Source organism: Caloenas nicobarica, chromosome Z (genome assembly GCF_036013445.1).
Source record: "Caloenas nicobarica isolate bCalNic1 chromosome Z, bCalNic1.hap1, whole genome shotgun sequence".
NCBI classification, from domain to species: Eukaryota; Metazoa; Chordata; class Aves; order Columbiformes; family Columbidae; genus Caloenas; species Caloenas nicobarica.
This window is the reverse complement of record NC_088284.1, coordinates 101,315,501-101,335,124: the sequence shown is the minus strand read 5'-3', so window position 1 is coordinate 101,335,124 and position 19,624 is coordinate 101,315,501. Positions and strand designations below refer to the sequence as shown.

At 43.7% G+C, this 19,624-nt stretch overlaps 1 protein-coding gene across 1 annotated transcript in view; it reads left to right on the top strand.

Moving 5' to 3' along the window:
- TRABD2B (TraB domain containing 2B) overlaps positions 1–19,624 on the top strand; it is a 277,943-nt gene that overhangs the window by 220 nt on the left and 258,099 nt on the right. Inside the window, exon 2 of the mRNA XM_065656878.1 lies at positions 404–964. Coding sequence (XP_065512950.1) covers positions 404–964 — 561 coding nt within the window. The remainder of the gene's footprint in view (positions 1–403; positions 965–19,624) is intronic.

Genomic DNA, 19,624 nt, shown 5'->3' with positions numbered 1-19,624 from the left:
CGCGGAGGTAGCGGAGGTGGGGGGGGGGATGCGGGCGGAGGGCCCCCCCCCCCCCCCACCTCCCCGCTCCGTTCGTGTGCGCGCGGCCCGGGAGGACGCGCGTGGCCCCGGCGGACGCGCGTGACCCCGCAGGTGTGGCGCTGCCCGCGTGTCCCCCGGGAGCGGTGCGGGCGCGGGGGGGGCCGGAGGGACGGGCGGCCGGGGGGAGAGCGGGGGTCACCGGGGGTCTCCGCCCCACGCGGGCCCCTTGGCGTCCGTGGGCTTTGCTTCGCTTCGACCCCGGACGGGGCTTGTGCGGGGAGATGGGGGAGACGGAGCCCACGAGGGTGTCGTTCCCCCCACGTGCTGTGCCTTGCCCCTCCGGCCCTCCACCGCTGACCGGCCCCCACTGTCCTCCCCGCAGCAAGGAGAGCTCAACTCCTTCCTCTGGACCATCCGCCGCGACCCCCCTGCCTATCTCTTCGGCACCATCCACGTGCCCTACACGCGCGTGTGGGACTTCATCCCTGACAACTCCAAGGCCGCCTTCCACGCCAGCTCCAGCGTCTACTTCGAGCTGGACCTCACCGACCCCTACACCATCTCGGGGCTGGCCAGCTGCCAGATGCTGCCCCACGGGGAGAACCTGCAGGACGTGCTGCCCCGGGAGCTCTACCGCCGCCTCAAACGCCACCTGGACTACATCAAGCTGATGCTGCCCCACTGGATGACCCCGGACCAGCGGGGCAAAGGGCTCTACGCTGACTACCTCTTCAACGCCATCGCCGGCAACTGGGAGCGCAAGAGGCCCGTCTGGGTGATGCTCATGGTGAACTCCTTGACGGAGACGGACATCCGCTCCAGAGGGGTGCCGGTGCTCGATCTCTACCTCGCCCAGGAGGCCGAGAGGATGAAGAAGACGACGGGTGCGGTGGAGAGGGTGGAAGAGCAGTGTCACCCGCTGAACGGGCTCAACTTCTCCCAGGTAAGGAGGTTCCTGGGCCTCATGGCTTATCCCAGGAGGTGGGGGCCGTTCTCCTGGCGTTTCAGTCAGTTTATGGGGTCAACCCCAACACTGTTGCACTGGGATGGGTCACTCGTGGGCCTCAGCAGCCTTTGCATCGGGCTGCGCATTCTCCATCACACCCATCCATGCTGCCTGCAAAAATCCTGCAATGTGGACAGCGAGTTTATCATGTGTTTTATTTATTTGAGAGGCAAATGTCCAGGGCGTGAATGTGTGTGTCCGCCAGCTTGCCACTTGTGGGAGGAACTTCTGCGCCTCCCATCCTGTCCCTGACCTGGGTAAAAAGTGATTTTGTTTGCTTGTTTTTAAATAAAGCAGCTCTGTGGTACTTGTCAGGAAGGGGATGAGGCATGAACAATGAAGAAAGAAATTTTGACATTGTTCAAATAGATTTAAGTATGTGCAAACTGTCAGTCGTCTTCTTAGTAGTCACTTCAGGTCACAACAAACCGGCTCACATCGCCCTCGTACTGGGGGAAATTAAGTGTGCTATCTGCGTGGATTTTTTTCTTTTTAAAACAGGTAAAGTTCAGCAAAAAGGAACGGATGTAGATTAAGAAACAAACGTTATTGGTGTAACTGGACTCCAGAATTCTTTCAGTGGATTTAGCTTTAAACAACCAAATACTAAGCCATGCGATCTATTTCATTTCAGTGGATTAATCAGGAACACGGTCAGGGCTATTGACTTTGCTTTGTGAAACTGTTTATATGAAATCAGATTTACTAGAAATTCAGGAAATGAATGTGTGTGGAAGAAAACAAATAATCCAGGGGAAATTGAAGATGGTGTCAGTTACTGCTATGTTATTTCGTTTTTAACCTGCTTCTTGTCATTAGTGTTGGATCAGTCTATTTCCAGCTTTATCTTATTGTCCTAATTCGAGTAAAAAAATTCTTGGTGATGTAGCAATAAGGATCACAGGACTGATGTTTGGTGTGATTAAAATGTCCTTAGAGTGCCTTCACCCCCTTCTCTGAAGTCTAGTGGGAACTGTTTTAGGGGGAAAAAGTCTCGCTTTCACTAACATTTGGTTTATTCGATACTTCAAGTCTAACTCTGCATACAGCTCTCATAGGAGAAGATTGGTTACGTATACTTTTGAAGGGATTTTCTTGTTTATCAACAAAAATAATTAAAAGAAAGCCCCTCAGGACCTTTGCATTAATTAACACACATGCAAAACAAGGAATTCGTTTTCCCCTGTTCTATTTGAAAGGTTTAAGTGCCTATCCTCTCCGTTGAACCCCTTCTTTAAGGTGTGGTAAAAATAATTAACCGTTCCAGACATCCAATAGTGTTTGGTTGTATTAGGTCAAAAATGGCAGTTAGAATCAAGCATGTGAAAGCACTTGGTTAAAAATGTACCACTTGGAAGCCTTTTAAACGTGAATCATATTACATTTTTTTCTTTTTAGAGAGCGAGCGACAGAGAAAGGCAAAAAGGACAGAGCACAAATCTCACTGCTGCTCTTACCATAATTCTCTTTTTCTCTCATTCGCTACATTTTAAATAGTAACAAAAATTTCCCCTTTGTTTTGCTACAATAATCTAATTTATGCAAAAAGTTTGTGCTGATTACAAAAGTACATTGCATTTTAATTATTACAGAGAATTGACATTACTGCTAAAATAGATCACTGTCAGGAGGATTTTTCCTAGACTGAAGCTTTTTCTGGGAACAAGGCCACCAGAACAACATGAGACAAAAATTAAACAAAACAAACCAGATATTTATTTTCTTGCTTCCTCTAGATTTCATGCATCCTGACACCTGGCTAGTTGTTTAACAATAGTGATTTGTAATGTTATCACACCGTCTGGCAGTCCTACTGCTTGGTGTATTACTGTGCTAATTTAGTGGAGTGGATTATTCTTGCTAGGTTTAGCCTCCCAATTCCAGGTCTTGGAGCCTTCCTTAAGCAACACATAATTAAAACACACTAAACTGGCAATCAGAAATTGAGCAGCTTTTGTCTTTTAAGGTGTTTGCACAGTTTGATGGGAACATCTGTGATAAATTACAGTCTCAAATCTGCTAAGGGCATCAGCAGTTTTTACCTGTTTTCAGCATTACTGTTATGGGAATATTGCACATAATTTCTGCATTCAGAATTCAGGTTTTAAAACCATGCCTTGCTGAATCATGTCAGTGCTTTTGTTTTCTCCGTCCCCAAAGTCCAGTATTTTTTGCCCTTAGCAAATTAAAAAAGAAAAAAGTTGTGTTTTTTTTTTTTTTTTCACTTCTTCCCCTCAAAGGCAGCTTTGTGCTACTGCAAATATTTAATCTGACTACACGCACCAAATCTGTTAATCTGATACCGTGAGGAGATCTAGGAGTGGTCCCGGTGTGGTACTTGGTTTTGATCTGGTCTGAAAGAAAGCGGATACACTTGCATTTTTGACCAAGTACAATCTTTGAAACGTCCTCTGCGTGGCTTTGAAATGTTGATTGTCTTAGCCGGATGAAAAGATTAAGGTGGCTCATATAATTAGCTGCTTCCTGGAGAGCCAGCTCTTGCAGGTAGAGCATGGCGCATTGTCTTCTGTTGCAAGCCCAGAAACTTTGTAGTTTGATGCTTGGTTCCCCCTGAAATCTTGGCTCAGTGTTCTGTGCCACTTTCCCAAGCTGGCACTGCTCTGATCACGCTGCCTTCCCGCTGACCAGCTGCTTTTGTGGAGGAAGCATCCTCGCTACCCCTGGGGTGCATCCTCGCTTCCCCTTGGACTTGGCAGCTGCTGGTCACACAAAGTCCAGGCCCTGGGTATTGTACAGCTGGTGGCAAGGTGTCTGAACCACAGCAAAAGGCTTGGGTTGACACTTGGCAACAGGGGAATTCAGATGAAGTTTGGATCAGGTTGATTTCACCACTCCTTGGTATACAAAGTTTCAGGGTTTTCATTGAAGGTGGGACAGAAACTGACAAGAGGTATGCAAAGAAGAGGAAACAGACAACTTTTCTGTCTGACTGGGTAAATATTTACTGACAGAGTGGCCAGAAAAGTACAAAATCAAGTGGGGCAGGGCTGAGAAGAGCTGGTGAGAGGTGGATGGCATTCAGGGCCTTCTGTTGCTGGGCTCCCAGCAGAGACGCTGCGTGAGGGACCATGAGGACTTGTCCACGCATCCTCCGAGGGCCAGCCTGGGAGAGGGTTAAGCTTTCCCTCCTTGGGATGCTCATGTGGGTCTGTGGTGGAAAGCTCTCCCCAGGCTGACACATACTGTCGTTGGAGTAAAGGGGATGGTGATGGTGACTCCTATGGCTGCTCAGTCTGTCTGTGTCCACCCTGATTGCCCAGGGCTGTGATGGGACTCCTGCTCAGCCCCAGGGCTGAGCACCCTTGGGCAGCATCACGTCCCCACTAAAAGCCTGTGTGGGCAGCAAGGAAAGGTCTTGTTCCTCTACCCAAAATGCTCCGCCCTGGGGAGGTGGATAGAAGCTCTCGCTTGTGGTTGATCCGGGATCCGCAGACCAAGTCAGTGTTGATATCGCTTTCTCCAAGTTAAAAATAAAATCCCTCTCCCGTCCCATCCTGACCTTGCTCTCTTCAGGGAGAATCTGCATTCAACCCGTGCCAGATGCCCCAAATCCCAAGGTTCATGGCGATAATTTTGTGTCAGGGCCTGACTTCATCCCAGTCTGTTGGTGGGGGGAGCCATCAGGCTGGCAGGGAGCCACCAACACCCCCTTGTCTCTCTCTCCACTAATTTGGGCTTGCGAAGCCCTGACTCCAGTCTTCTCCAGCCTGTATCATTTCCAACTGCAGGGGGAGATGTTAAATATCAAACCGGTGTTGATTGGATCAGAGACGGCCTCAAAGAAAGAAACCTTAGACCGTGCCAGATTAAACTTCACACTTCACCATTCTTCCCCTTTCATTTCTTTGCCGCCTCATTCTCTGCACAAATAAACCTCGTCTCCCTGCTTTCTACCAATGAGACATCATTCAAGGGGCAGGAATGACTTTGTTAACAAAATCAGTCTTCATTTCCCAGGTCCTGCTGTTCCATCAAACCCTGGGACATGGCAGCTTTGATTACGCTGGTGATAGGATTAGAGTGGGAACAAGTGCTGTTTAATAAAGGGCCGATGGGTGGTCCATCACATTTGGTCATTGACAGATCTGCAGTCTTGGAGCTGGACCTTCAGAAGCAGAACAGCATGACACAGTAATATATAGACAGGGCTACAGCCTGGGCTTGCTATTCCATCTCCCCTGTCCCCTTGAAAAATTAAACATTTCTGTGATCATAAAGCTGGCACTCTCAGAGCTGGCAGGGACTGGTATAACTGATTTCAAGGGAAATTTGCCTGCTTGTACTAATGAAAGATCCAGGCTCAAAGTCTTCTGAACCGGATTAAAGGACTCAGTTTCAGAGCTAGATTTTTGACAGTCTGTATAGTTTATTTGAGGAAGTATTTTTTTGTTTGTTTGTTTTTAATTTTTTTTTTTAGGAAAAGTGGGTTTTGCCTAATAGAACTTGTGCCTTTTTGCTTTTAAAAAATTCAGGCTTCATGGAAAGGGCAAGAGTCATCAAAAATAGATTAGTATCATCTGTTTTGGTTGCTGAATATTGTTGAAAGAAATGTTGTTAAAAGGTTTGATTATTCATAGCTGTACATAGTGCACATAGTTTTCAGCTTGCTGGCTTTAATTATCACTCCCCCACTCCTCTGCACCCCAGGGTAAAAAAATTCCCCCGGTAAAATTAAACTTAGGGTAGAAATTAATACAGCAGAAATAGAAATCCTTCTATTTGACTCTGTTTGAATACTAGTGGAGCTGCTTCACGTCTTTACCAAGGGAACTGCTGAGGGTGAAACTACGCAGGTATTAAAACTACAGTAGTCACAGTAACACCTGAAAGGATCAGCAGCTGACGGTTTATAGCTGTAACTAACCGTATGTGTTGCTCTTTACAGTCAGTTGCTGTGTGCTTCTTCACCACAGCCCCCTGGAAAGGCCCACCCTGGCATTTGATGCCTATTAAGAAAAAGCCAGCCAGTTAATGACGGCTTGAGGCACAGCTGGCAATTCATCTATTGTATTTATTGTGTATGTAACGGCAAGAGGCGTTTGTAGAACAGGTTAGATATAAGCTCTTCCTTTCCTTCTGATCCCTCACACCTCCCTTGGTAAGATCTGAGCCCAGGACAGGTGTGCTTGCCTTCCAGGAGCAGCTCTGAAGAGGGCTCTGCTGGTTGATTTGTTTGCAAAATTATCTGCTGCTTGTGATCATTCTTAGGAAGGAACTCCATCTTTATAAGGTGAGCTTTGAAAGGAACAGACACCCCAAAACCAGTGGTGAACTAGCCTGGCACTCAGGGGAGTCCCTATGGTGTTTGAGGCAGCTGAACGTTACCAATGTATAGAAGTGAAAGAGCAGAACTGTGCTGTTTTTTCCCGTGTCTGTGTTGAGAGGCGAGCTGAGGGCAGAGCAGGGTCTCCGCTCCGGTGATGCTCGGTGCTGGGCAGGGAGCCCGGGCCCCGCCGCGCCGTGAGAGACGCGGGGAACACCGGGCACCTGCTTTGCTCCCGGGAGGAGATTCGCTCCCCGAGCTCTGCTTCCGAGAAGGGGATCAGAAGAGAAGCAGATGACTCAAATACGACCCTGTACTTAGGCACTAATGCTTCATTCGGATCCCTGTGGGATCTCCCCTGGAGCTGTTTGCCACCTCCGAGCTGCTCATTCAGCAAGTGCAAAATACCCCACTCCTCCATAAATGATATTTTCACAGCAATGATTTTCTCTCTGTTTGTTGTCTTCTGTCAGTTTCTGACGCTGTTGCAACAGCAGCCAGGGTCCTGCCCCAGGCCCAGAGTGCTTTGCTTATAAACAGAACGAACCATTGACCTTGAAAACCTCAACTTCAAGTATAGTGCAACCTACAGTCCTCAGAAAGTCTTTAACAGCCTCCCCTCAGCTCCCTAGTGAGTAGCAATCCACGTTATAAAGCCAGCCCACATCATTCACGCTAGTCAGAGGTTCCTGTATTGAAAAGGCCAGAAAAGATCTTAAGCAAGGGCACTCATTCACCTTCCACTCCTGCGGAGACGAAGATCAGTGGCTGAGCTCCTGGCAAAGCATATGTGGGAACTTCAGAGGCACGTACTGTAAAATAACAGGTTTGCCTTGTGCTAGGCTTTACACTGCAAACCCTTATGAACCTCTTCACTGTCATTAGGAGTTGATGAGACAGGTAAAAGGCAGAAGAAATCACAGAGTTACTGCTTGAGCCACATGAAGTTGGGCCACATGAAGTTGGTGTGATTTCTTTCATCTTTTGGTCCTATTAGAGGGGTTCCCTGCATGCTTGGATGAGGGACTGTGAAGTGACTTCCTCAGAGCACGGTGTTTAGGATAAAAAATATGGGGATTTTCAGCAATGACCAGTGTTTCGTGAACTTCATTTTTTAACTTTCAAGAGTCAGTGTTAGAAGAGCCCTGTTTTGCAGGGAAACATCTGCCTTGTGTCCACACACTTTCCCAAATCGCTCTTTCAAGCTGACAAACAATTCAGATCCTAGATGCTACTAGACTTAAAATCCGCAGAAAACACTGTGGGATGATCGCAAAACTTCAGTATCTTTCTGAGCCTCTCAGATTATTTATAGTTTGCAGTCACTAAGACATTTTTCTGTACATTGCAACAATTTGTGAACCTAATACTCTTCCTGTAACCCATAAAGCACTACAGTTTCCGGCTTGCTTGAGACACCAGAAATTAAACTGGTGCCTACAGAGCTTAAAACTGCAGATATCAGTGTTTGAACTCAATACCTCAGTTCTTGGACTGGAATTGGAAAAAGGCTATGCTCTGCAGAGTGGGAACAGACATGCAACTAAAATGCGCGACTGGTTGTATCTATCACAACAGCTAGTAGCGACGGCGTCTCATTCATCTCCATGGATTTGCCTTTTCTGGTGTTCAAGAGAACAATATATCTGCCTTGTGTTATTGTTTATTGGATCTAGTTGTCATTTAAATGCACATGGAATTGGAAGTGACACGGTTAATACCTGTGTCAGAAGCACAAGCAGGAATTAGCACAGATGACTGCTGCTTTTATCAGTAGTTATTCCTACAGAAGTCCTTTACCATTTGCATTTCCAATTTTTAGAGGTTCTGCTGCAAGTCATTTCAGGACTTCTAGCACAATATAAATGAAAGTTGCTAAAAACTGTAAATTAAAACCATGTGTTCAGCATTTTGGGATGGATGTTGTATGACTTGAGGAGGCTCATTAGCAAAAGTATTTTTAGTTTGAATGAGATCAAAGACCTGAGATTTTCCACTCTGAGAGTCATTTAACATAGGCCTAGACACCCCATTTCTCATCATACATAGAATCCCATAGGCCAGTTATGCCTGAAGAAATCATCATCCCTGAAATATTGTAAGTAGATTTATTATCAGTGGACCACTGCTGATCACCTCTGTTCAACAACACTGAGAGCTGAAGAGTCTTGCAGATGTCAAAAGGGAGTTTTATTACTGACCTCTTCAAAATCAGGATTGCAGCCTGTACCAGTGGGTAGCAGTGTTAGATGTGAAACACTATTGGTATGAATTAAATCCTATATGTTGTACTCATTCCAGAGTGTCCCTTGAAGCCAGGGATAACACTGAACCATTCCCAGAAACCCCTAATGGCAAATAGAGAAAGGATTGTAAAAATAGGAAAAAAGAAAGTGTTCTAATTTCTTCCTTTCCTAGACTCAGTTAGTGTGGAAGTTACGAAACCTTTCAAATTAGTTCCAGTCCAGAAGTTCTTCATGCTTGGGTATCCCTGCAAAATCACAGAGTTCATTGAGGTGGGCATGGAGAAAAGCTGGTAATTCAGTCACAGCCAACGTGTTAGCTGTAACAACACAATTAAGGTAACAACACGAAATGCTTTACGTTTTCCCCAGATTGCATCAGACTTGCTTCTTCTACCTAACTCTTGTACTGGGGCAGCTGGTGGGAGACACAGATATCCCCAATACATAAACCAGAGAAGCTGCCTTCATAGAGCAAAGCGATATTCATCAGGCTCCCTTCGGGAGCCAAGGAATGAGAAAAAGGAAACAAATCTTCAAGTTATTTTCAAACCTCTTTCCATTTTAATAAAAGTCAACTTATGAGGAACACAGGGAAAATATTTCTTTAAAGCAGGAGATTCTATGTCTTGAAAGTATCTCCTCAGTATTTTAGAGACTGTATTAAATCCAAGGTCTCCATTAGGCTCCCTCGCTTTTGTCAACAATCACAATGAAGACTGATTATTCTCTGTACACTTTCTGCCACCGCACAAATTTTGCTTTCCTTTGATTTCTTGCAGGCTTTTCCTATTACAGGTGACAGCATAATAGTGATGGGGAATATTTATTTAAATGTGAGACAAAATGCTCACAGTATAGGAGTTCGCAGAGTCAGCAGAGGGGGAGAGGGCAAAAGGGTGATTTGAGAAACATGCCTGACTTTTTGAAGATCTTTTATTTCTGGCATGTGATTGATTTACGATTTTAGAAATTATCATTGAGATCAGTGTTATTGCAGTGAAGTGTGATGGGACACATCCCAATGTGTTCTAATGCACTCATAAAACCATCATAGCGCTATTAATTGCGAAATAGCGAAGCCTTACACCGTGTGAAGAGCTGGTCCTGACCTACTGGGAGCCAACTGGGATGCTAACTCATAGTTTGCTTTCAAGCTAAGATAATTATTTATTTTTGGGATATCGCAGGAGCAAGAGAGGTGCAAGTATGCTAGGTGGTCTCAAAATTATTGTTCTTATAAGAGTCAATTATACAGAAAGTCCTTCTTTTTCAAAAATATTTTCTTTCCTGATTAATACAGGGTAAACCTAGAAAGAACATTCTCAAAAAATCTCCTTATTTACTTGCTGAAGAAGGTAACTCACAGTCAGGTTTCTAGTACGAAGTTATGGCCACAAAAATTCTAATGTCACCTGGCCTTCAGACAACTGGGATGCTCTATTTGTAGACAGTTCCAAGCAAACTGAAACTCCATTCCTTCAGCCTTTCTCCTTTCCGTTTGCATAACGCCAGGAAGATATTTTCTCCCTGGTGTGAGCGTCAGGCTATGAGACCAGGTTATACCACCCTGAAAGAATCCAGGTCTTTTGTTGGCGAGATGAAGTCCAGAGGGTCAAGGCAGCAGGCATTCGCAGGCATGAAACAGTATTTGACTTTATGGATTGGCTTGTCGCTGTGTGCAGACTTGCACTGGCTGGCTTTTTACCCAGCTACTTGTGTGAGGCCAGGGAGGATTTTCTTTATTAACTCAAGTGGCTTGGCTGTGAAATGAGACATGCTGTACAGTATATAATTCAAACTCACTTTCAAGGTATCCAGAGAGACCCGAGCCTCTAACGTGTAGTCATCTGAAACACGCTCTAGAAACTTCACAGTTTAAGGTCAGCAATTACATTGGTTCATTTTCCCGTAATGGAATAGTGCTTGCTTTTAAAAAATACTCTACTTATATATTAATGTATAAAGGTGTGTTTTTTTCTGAGAAGGAAACTGACTGTTTAGAGCACCTGCTGTGTGTTAACTAGGAATGGATAAGTGTGTAAGGGATGTACCATATAGAGACTTCAGCAAGTTACGGCTCTGAAGTTAAAAGAAAACACGGTTGGTGTGCTTGCTGTATATTCTCAAATCTGAAAGTATTAGTTGTTGAGAATCACTTGTAGTAGAGTCCTTTTGTGTCTTGGGAAGTACAAAGAGCTATAATCTCTCAAAAGGTGTCATATTTTGGCATATTTTGGATGTTTTTTGTCATTACTGACAAAGAGATCCCAGAGGAAGATATCCCTAGGAATGTAAAACACAATCACCAAAACCCACACAAGATCCCTTATCATGCTTTCTCTAAAGCTGTTGCAGATTCATTTGAATTACACTGGAAAGATTTATCTCTTATTAATGGAAGACTCTTCATTTTTTAAAATTGAGTTGTTGTGCAACACATCAAGTAACAATGTCATAACACATCGTAAATCAGTTTGTTCACTGAAGGATTCTAGATGAGTTAATCTAACATCCTGGACACAGTTCATGAGCAGTTAATTTTAGCAGTTCTCTTTGATATATATCAGTTAAGGCAAAGCAACTCCAGCCATTACAGAGTAGAGTCAAAACTGGTTAACGGCAAAGCAAGTACAGACAAAGATTTTTCAGAGATAAAGCCCTTGGCAGATCATTCAAGGGATCTTTGCTTTATATAGAACAATTGTAGCTCTAATACCAGCAGTGCAGACACTCTGGGACAAAGAGAAAACACACACACACATACACCAAACCACAGAAGAAAACCACATACACCACTTGGTTCTTGCATCTTACAAGAAAGTCAAGCTAAAGTTCACTAGCCCTGACGTAGTTACCAAAGAACTCCATGGCAGGCAATGAAATGGGAAGGAATACCTCCAAAAAGGCATTCAGGAATTATTCCCATTGTTAGTGGGAGAAACTGAGAATGTTTGATTTGAAACACGAAGTCATCCGGCAGCCTGCCAGATGCCATTTATCTCAAGGTCGTGCAACATAAATAACCCCGAGGGTTAGCTCTAAAGCGGAGAAGCAGGAGGTAGCTAAACAAAAATAGGGGAAGGGATTCCTCTCTCTCCCCTGTGGATGTTCGGCACACTACAGACAAGGTTTCAAGGCCTGGCACTCCTAACAAGGATGGTACATTAAGGGTAGCAAAAGACACCTAGAGCAGGGAGGATGGCTGAACATAGTATCATGGAAGGGACTGTGGTTTGAGACCAAGCCACTAAGCTGTCACGCCTTTTCTGCAAGAATTAGCCAAGGAGGCTAAATAAAAAGGAAAAGTCAGCCAGGAAGAATTTTACTCTTGGAAGGTTGAGTCTGAAAAGACTGATCCCTGTTATACAGTAGGGACAACCAACGCTTATTTACTGTTCGATTGGGTGGTCACTTGCATTTTCCTGTTCTTCCAACACACTAAAGTATCAGAGCCTTCTCATATTTATTAAGAGAATAACAAGCGCAGCAACTGTCAGATCTAGTAATCCATCCTCCCTATCAGCTGGGGAAGGAAGGGGTGTGTTTTGCTGAGATTGCTTAGACCTGAGAGTATAGCTTCGAAGATACCGATGGGAGAATCCCAGGAGACTTGGCACCCGTTTTTCGGTTTTCCGGGGTAAAGAAAACAGTGTAGTTCCCTTTAAAACAAATTAAACAAGTATGCAGCCCTTGAACCCGGAACCCAAAACTGTATCTCTGTGGTCCTTGAAATTTCGCAAGGTGTCTTTCTCACTGGTTTATGTGGAAAGGAATTTTGTGTAGCCAAATAATTCACTAAGAGAAGTAGGAAGAAAAAAAGTTAGTGAATGTTCTTCTAATTTATTTGTGATTTCAGTAGGCTTAAAAAGTAGACCAAGACCTGTACATCTGTATGCTCTGAGCACTATTCCTTCCAAACAGAAAGGAAGCAAGCTGGGCATCTGGATAAAGAGCCTTGATCCTTAATATATACATATAGGACAATTTTATATCTGTAGGCCTTACATAACACGTTAGAAACAGAGGCATGGCTTCAGAAGCTGAAATATCCCAAATATGTTATTACATCTGGAGCTAAGACTGTGATTTATCCATCTAGAGATTTCTCTTATCCCTTTCAACTTACTTACTTCTCTTAGAAAAATAAATATTTGTATGTGGAGGGACTAGAGTCAATTAGATGGTGATGTGAAGGAGACATCTACAGAAGTCCAGGCTGATTCCAAACTCCAGAACATACAGCTGTTCAGGCGAGGGATTATGGGACTCCATCCCTTGGCGAATAGAGCAGCTCCACCCGTCTTCGCACCCTAATTTATTCCCTAATGAAACTGATTTTTCTTAAACACAAATGAACTTTAAAAATGGCAGAGAGCATAGAATTGCATCATTAGCAATGAACCAAAGGCTTTTGTGTTGCAATAACTTTTGTTGGGGGATTATTGTGTTGAAAATCCAATGATTTTGGCACAGACTGAAGAACTCAGTAGTTCCACTTTGCATGTCCTGCCATCATTCAACAAGCAGGCCCTGTTGCTAGACATTGCAGTAGGGCAGCCAGTTGGCTTCTCCCGACCTCCTTAGGTTTCCAGATGTCATAACAAAATGAGAGAGAGAGACTTAGCCATCTTCCATGTGTTTATGCCGGAGCTGCTAGGCAAAGACCAAGCCACAACACTGCACAGCTTTTCAAAAAGGACTTAATAGGCCTCTCTGTAAACAGTTCTAAATATTTGCTCCAGTGACATTTATCGCATCACACGTCTGGCGCGAGTGTTTCGTCCTTGTTTTGCTTGCATGTTTGGATTCTCTTATAAACATTAATGAAGTGCTTGAATACAAATGAATAATCCTCCCCCCTTCTTCCCACCCTGGAGGGGAGGGGAATGGGAGGCCACGAAGTAATAATAGTTCAACCTTCAACCCGTAATTGCCCAGTACATTTTGATGACAGCTTTCCTTCTCACATGCTTTAAAAGACTTTATTCGGCGTGTACATCCATGCAGAAGGCATTGCACCTTTCTTCAAAGGCAGCTGCAGCTGGGGCTGGGGTAGGAGGCTGTTAGCACACAGCAGTGTGTCATTTGATGTTTGATTAGTCATAGCAAGTTGACCTACTGCTGGGTTCCCAACAGGTTGGGAGAGTTGTGCCCCATCTACAAGGCTTTTAATGGGGGGATATATTTAATATATTCTTCCCTGGGTATCTGCTTTTGGCTATTGGCTGGACAGAATAATGGGCCTGAAACACCTCAGATCTAACTCCATATGGCTGTTCATCTACCTCTTGCTGGAGAACTGAGGTCATTTAATAGGTATTTTGCAATTACCTACAGTTTGAACATGACCGGAGCCAACATGCTTCCATATAGCCCCTTCCGTTCTCTCAAAGCCTTTATGGAGGACACAGGCAGCTTCATCTGGCTTTTGATTTCCTCACTAAAGGAGTGGGGGGTATGGGTGAAGTAAGACTGACCTAATGTTATTTCCATAGGTGGTTACTGTGAGGGCAAGCTTTAGAATATTTTTATATTGTCTAGGGTATGAGGCCATGAAACAAATGTCTTAGATGCCTGTTTTGTGATCGTAAGAGGGGTGAAGTTGTGAAGCATGTAAAGGCTTCATCTCTCAACCTTCTCCAGGCTGAGAAAACACTGAGTATCTCATTCCCATGTGGGAGCAGTTACAATACTACTCCTTTCTCCCCATGCAGTTCAAAGTGTCATGGTATCTTCCATGCACAATGAATTATCATGATGTCCTGCCAGGTGGGACAGTGCTTTGCTCAAGAGCTTACGAAGTATCTTTAGTTTCTGCAGCTGGGCTTGTAGGAGCGGTGGTTTGGCTTGCTTGGAAGGCAATAATAAAATGAACTCTGTATTAGCTAAGTGGGTTTCTTCAGAAATTCCCCAAACTCATGCAACTGACCTCGCAGTTCTTTATTAAGAGCAAAACTGCTGCATTTAAGCTGCAGGACATAAAAGAAGTAATCAATGCCTAGAAAGTAATCAAAAGTTCATTCTTCAGACAATCTTTCAGAAAAAAAATCTTCCTGTACAAGACATCTGTGGGTTTATTGTTTTCAACAGTACTAAGTGCAAAGGATTTATTTCCTAATAATCGGGCTCTAGGAGGTCAAGATTAATACCCAAGAGGAAAAAAAATGTGTTTCCTTCATCTGAGTGATTAGGTATAAAATGGGTTAAAAATTAATACTGTCTTTGGTTCAGCATGTATATGAAACCGTTCAGTCTGCACATAGTTGTGTACTATTAGAAAGTGCCTGTCAACTCCATTAATTATCAAATTGCTTATTCAATCTGTACATTCCTTGGATAATCCATATCAATTTTACCTCTTGTAACAGTGTTTGTTTATATGAGGTGGAACTCTCAGTCCTGAGCAGTCTAAAACACCTCTCGAAATAATTTCTTCATCTGTGCCTACAGGGACCCAGAATAATTGCTACAGAGAGGATGCTCTGTGGGGTGCTTTTTTGGTGGGGAGTTGGGTGTAACAAAATTGCCTAGAAAGGTGTTCCCTTGTCATCCCTGCCCATGTCGATAGTTAAAACAGAGGACACTAAAGTTATTACAGTTCTCAGCAGCTGTGAAGTGCACTCTGGAAAAAGAAAAAACTGGGAGAAAGGGACAGAAACGAGAATTTGTGATATTTCTGTCATCCTCTGTTTGATGTGCCAACACTAATGGAGGCTTTTTCTTTTGCTAATTCAAAGTCCGGTGCATTCCAGGGTCCCCGTCGCTCAAGCAGTCTGCCTTTTGCTCATTTGCTGGAAGACAAACGTGGAAGTGTATTTGGAACTTGCTGGAGCCTTAAAAAAACAAAATTAAGGCAAGCTGCCAGATCAGAATCTAATACACAACATATGTTTACAGGGTTATAGCCTCTTGCCATGCTGGCTTTAGCAGCACTCCAGTGTGAAGTGGAATAAATGCCTTCCAAGACCTCTTATCATCCATTGTGCTTATCAAAACAGTAAAAATACTGGTTTTATTTCAGCAAACATGCCTTTCCTCTTGTTGGAAGCCCTTTGAATTCCCTGTGATATTTGGGATCAATGGAAGAGCATGTCCTTGGTCTTGTTTGCCTAGTTCTCTTCCTCTTCACGAGAACTTACCTGCCTCAAGGCTGACTGGGTGCATCCACCCGTTCGGCAAGCATCCCTGAACAGCACCCCTAGTTTGTAAGGAGAGAATAATGTTGACCCCCATCTGCCTTGTGTATTTATACTGTAAGTCATAGCACTTTATGAGGAGTCTGTGAAGAGGAAAGGGTTGTCCAAGTGTAAGACAGAAAGGATTGAAGTGAATGAGGTCTTTTAAGCTAACTTGGGTTACCTCAGCTTGTCCAAATCCAAGAGATGCCATTGATTCACACTTGGTTCAGGCCACAGGCTGTAAAGAATTAGCCAGCAGTGGTTCAGCTTACCTGTTGTCACTTTTTAATATCCTGAGTTGGCCATTGTTGGATTTGAACCTCTATTTAGAGACAGAGTGCGAGTTCTTGGTGTATAAGCCGTTTCCAACCCTGGAAAATGAGACCAGGCCAGTTCTAGACAACATAAAGCCAAACCAGCCCCTTAGTCTTGTAAGGAAAAGTTGTTTGCTTCAAACTTTAGCCTTCTCTTGGGAGCCTTCAGCACTGCAGGGAGGTTAGCGTTTGGTATGGCCAGTGGGTCCCTTCTGTGCTGTGACCTGTCCCTTACACAGAGCTGGTATCTCCTCACCCAGCAGAGCCTCCACTCAGTCCACAGCAAGACGGGACCACTGGGACAGGAGTCTGCTGCGCTGGAGGGCGCAAGCTCAAGGCAAAGACTCTGGTGGCAGCCCAGGATTTAGGAGTGGGATGCAATGGATGATGCTGCAAGGCAGAGGGAGTGGAGAACAGGGCCAGTTACGCCAGACTGCTGTCACCTCCTGCGGCTGCTCTGCCCGGCGGGCAGCAGACCAGCTGCAAAGCTGCTGCACCAGCAGCTCAATGTGGTCTGCAGAACGGGTAACCAGTAACTGTGGGTGGAGTCCAGGAAAATTAAACTTGAGGTGTCTAAAAATTTTGTGGGATGAGTCAAAGACTTGGTGGGTACATGAGGCTCTGAAAGAGCAGTAGTCTGTCACTACTTCTTCTCCTGCTCGTTCTCCATATGTAGGATATACCTCACGTGATCCATGAAGCATGCTGGGCCACCTGGATCCCATGGGCTTTACATGCGCTACTCCAAGCTTATCAAGGGCTGTGCTTGCAGACGAGCTGTATCAGCAGAGGGCAAGACTTGTCTGGGGCCTCAGACAGTCATGATGTGGCCCTTTGTATTTCAGTTGTCTGCATGCAAGATGGGCAAGATATCAGAGCTATTTATTTTTGGAAAATGCTTTTTAAAAAACAGAAACAGTGCTTATGTAATTATCTGTATTTAAGGAAAAAAAAAGTTCCTTGAAATGTCTCAATTTCAAATTTGAAGTGAATTTAGAAAAACCCAGGAGTCTTATCAGCAAAACAAGAGCCCGATGACTGACCCAAATGGACATTTTTGTGCTGTTAGTTCATAACAGCACATTAAAGAGAGAAAAGACTGAATTTTTAACTTTTTTTTTCTTGAGATACAGTTGTTGTTCCTCCTGAACTGTGGAAAGCAATAGAGGTGGAAGTCTCTTAGCAGCTTTGGATGAATATATTAATGGAGGAGAAAGTCCTCAGGTGCTTCCTCGATGGGAGCTCTCTAACACAACTCCAGGATGCCTGACTGGCAGGCTGTCTGAGATAGGGTGACTTTACCTCTGTAGAATACATTATTTATAGACACCAGGAAAGTTATAGAGCTTTACAACTTACCAGTTCTTCTTGCCCATAGGAGACTTAATATGTATTTTCATCTGATTTCCAGTGGGTCAGATCTCTGCTCACATTTAGTAGTGTCATGCTGTGAGCAGTCATTGTTCATGAAGTAGTTTTGGATCAAAATGAGGAGCAGGGCATAGCAGGTCTATCCTACATTGTCTTAGCTTGAAGTTCATTTCAGAAATAAAAACCACGTACATGGAAGCCACATAGGCTGAATTACAAATACAGTTCTGGCAGCTCTTGCAGCTCCAGGACTTCGTTTCTTGTAGCTCACATGACCCAGATCTCTTGCATTTAGACTTTGACTACAGACAACCAACTTACCCTTTCATTTGAAGAGCTGGATTGAAGAGGTGACCATGGTTTGGACTTTCAGTCCCTCATCTTTCTCTTTGCTCCCAAGAAGTGTTTTCTTTCTGTCACTAGGGAGATAAAGCTGCCTAGTTAAGTTTTTGAGTCAAAAGTTGAACCTTCTGCTTGCAATGCTTGTTCGTCTTTGCTGCTTGGTTTTAAAGCAATTTCTGTATCTGTTCCCCGTTCTTCTTCATTTATGCATAGTTTTATTTGACTGGTAAGTGCAGAGTGAGATTTAAAAGAGCCAGTCAGTAGAAGTCCCTGTTGGCTGATTCCTTGGACAGTGACTATTGGGACAATGACGTCTCCCTGACACAAGCTCTGTTTCCTATATTTCAATTATATTCTAGGTCCTAATCAGTTGCTCTGTGCAGAAAGCATTTACTGTGTGCTTTGCTGATGCCCAAATGCAGATGTAGGTTTCGGATTATGAGATTTCAAGTTCTGAGAATCAGCATGGGTTTTAATGCTCTTGATGACACAGCCAAACAGTGTTGTTATGATAAAATTCAAAATTCATCTCTGAAGCACCTCTTTCTAGCGTTGCCTCATGCATTCTCTACTAGCAACGTATTCCTTTGTCTAAGTGACTTCCACTGTTAGAACTTTTTCCTAACATATTTAAGGTTTTCCTTTACTACTTCCAGATGTAGCCCCTTGTTTTACCATTCTTTGACTCTGTAAAAATATATTTTCTCTGGTATTAGTACTGCTCAGTTATTTGGATAGAGCTGTCATGATATGCAAGATCATGCTCTCTCTTTTAGGAGTCGTTTATTAAAGAAAGTTTTTACAACTACAGACAAACAAACAGGCTTCTGCAGAGATTGAATTTCAGTTCTGTCTTGTTTGTTAACCAGGACTCACACCCTTTCTGGGACAGTTCCTAGAGACACCTCGTGGCTGTCAGGAGCTCTACAGAGCACATCATGGTCATGTCAGAGTGATTTATGTGAAGCCGTAACATCCAGAGTCATTCATGAAGGAGTTATGGGGGAGGCTGCCCACCTGCTAATTAAAAGCTAGAAATACTTTAAGTTCTGTTCTGATGGAAACAAATAAGCAAATCTGTCCTAAAGCAGAATTACTGCCCCTTTCAAAAAAAAAAAAACAACAGCAGCATGTTGTCTGCCTGAGTGCAATTAAAACTATCAAATGAAGTTTTCTATTTAAAGATTAAAAAAATTTTGGTTGGTTCCTAGATTCCTATACTCCAGTTTACACTCCCACCCTCCCCATTCTGCAGAAGTGATGCAGGCAGCTCAAACTGCATGAACGCTCTTTGTCGGTGTCGTTCTTAACTTTGCACTCAAAAGCCCAAATAGTGTCAGAAAAGAAAAAAACAAGCCCCGTTCCCTTCAAATGCACAAGTCAGGAGTGAATTAGACAGTAAGCTTTATGCAGGAGAAAGCCAGACTGACTTCTTTACGTTTCAGGTCATCCATTAATGTAGATAATTTAAACAAGTGAGTCCTGGTAAGATTGCTCACCAGGCAATAAGTCTTTCAAATGATAAGTGAGTGAGGCTGGATCCACTATCTCCCTGAATCGGCAGAGTGTGCAGCTTTTCTTCTGTTTGATAGAAACTCTTCCATGAAAGTGGTATTTTAAAGAACAGAAGTCCCTAGAGGAATAAAGTATATAACCAAGCAGTTTTACTGGATATAATTGCTCTAGACCTGGCTGAATAGAGGCCTTGTGATTTCATTAGCCTTATATGTTTAGATCAAGTTATTCAAAATTATATCATATCATAATCAAATAATAATTTTTTATATATATATAAATCATAAGGACAGGTAGGGAAGTGAAAATAGTCATGAACTATTTGTCTTTTCTGTTACCTCTCCTTT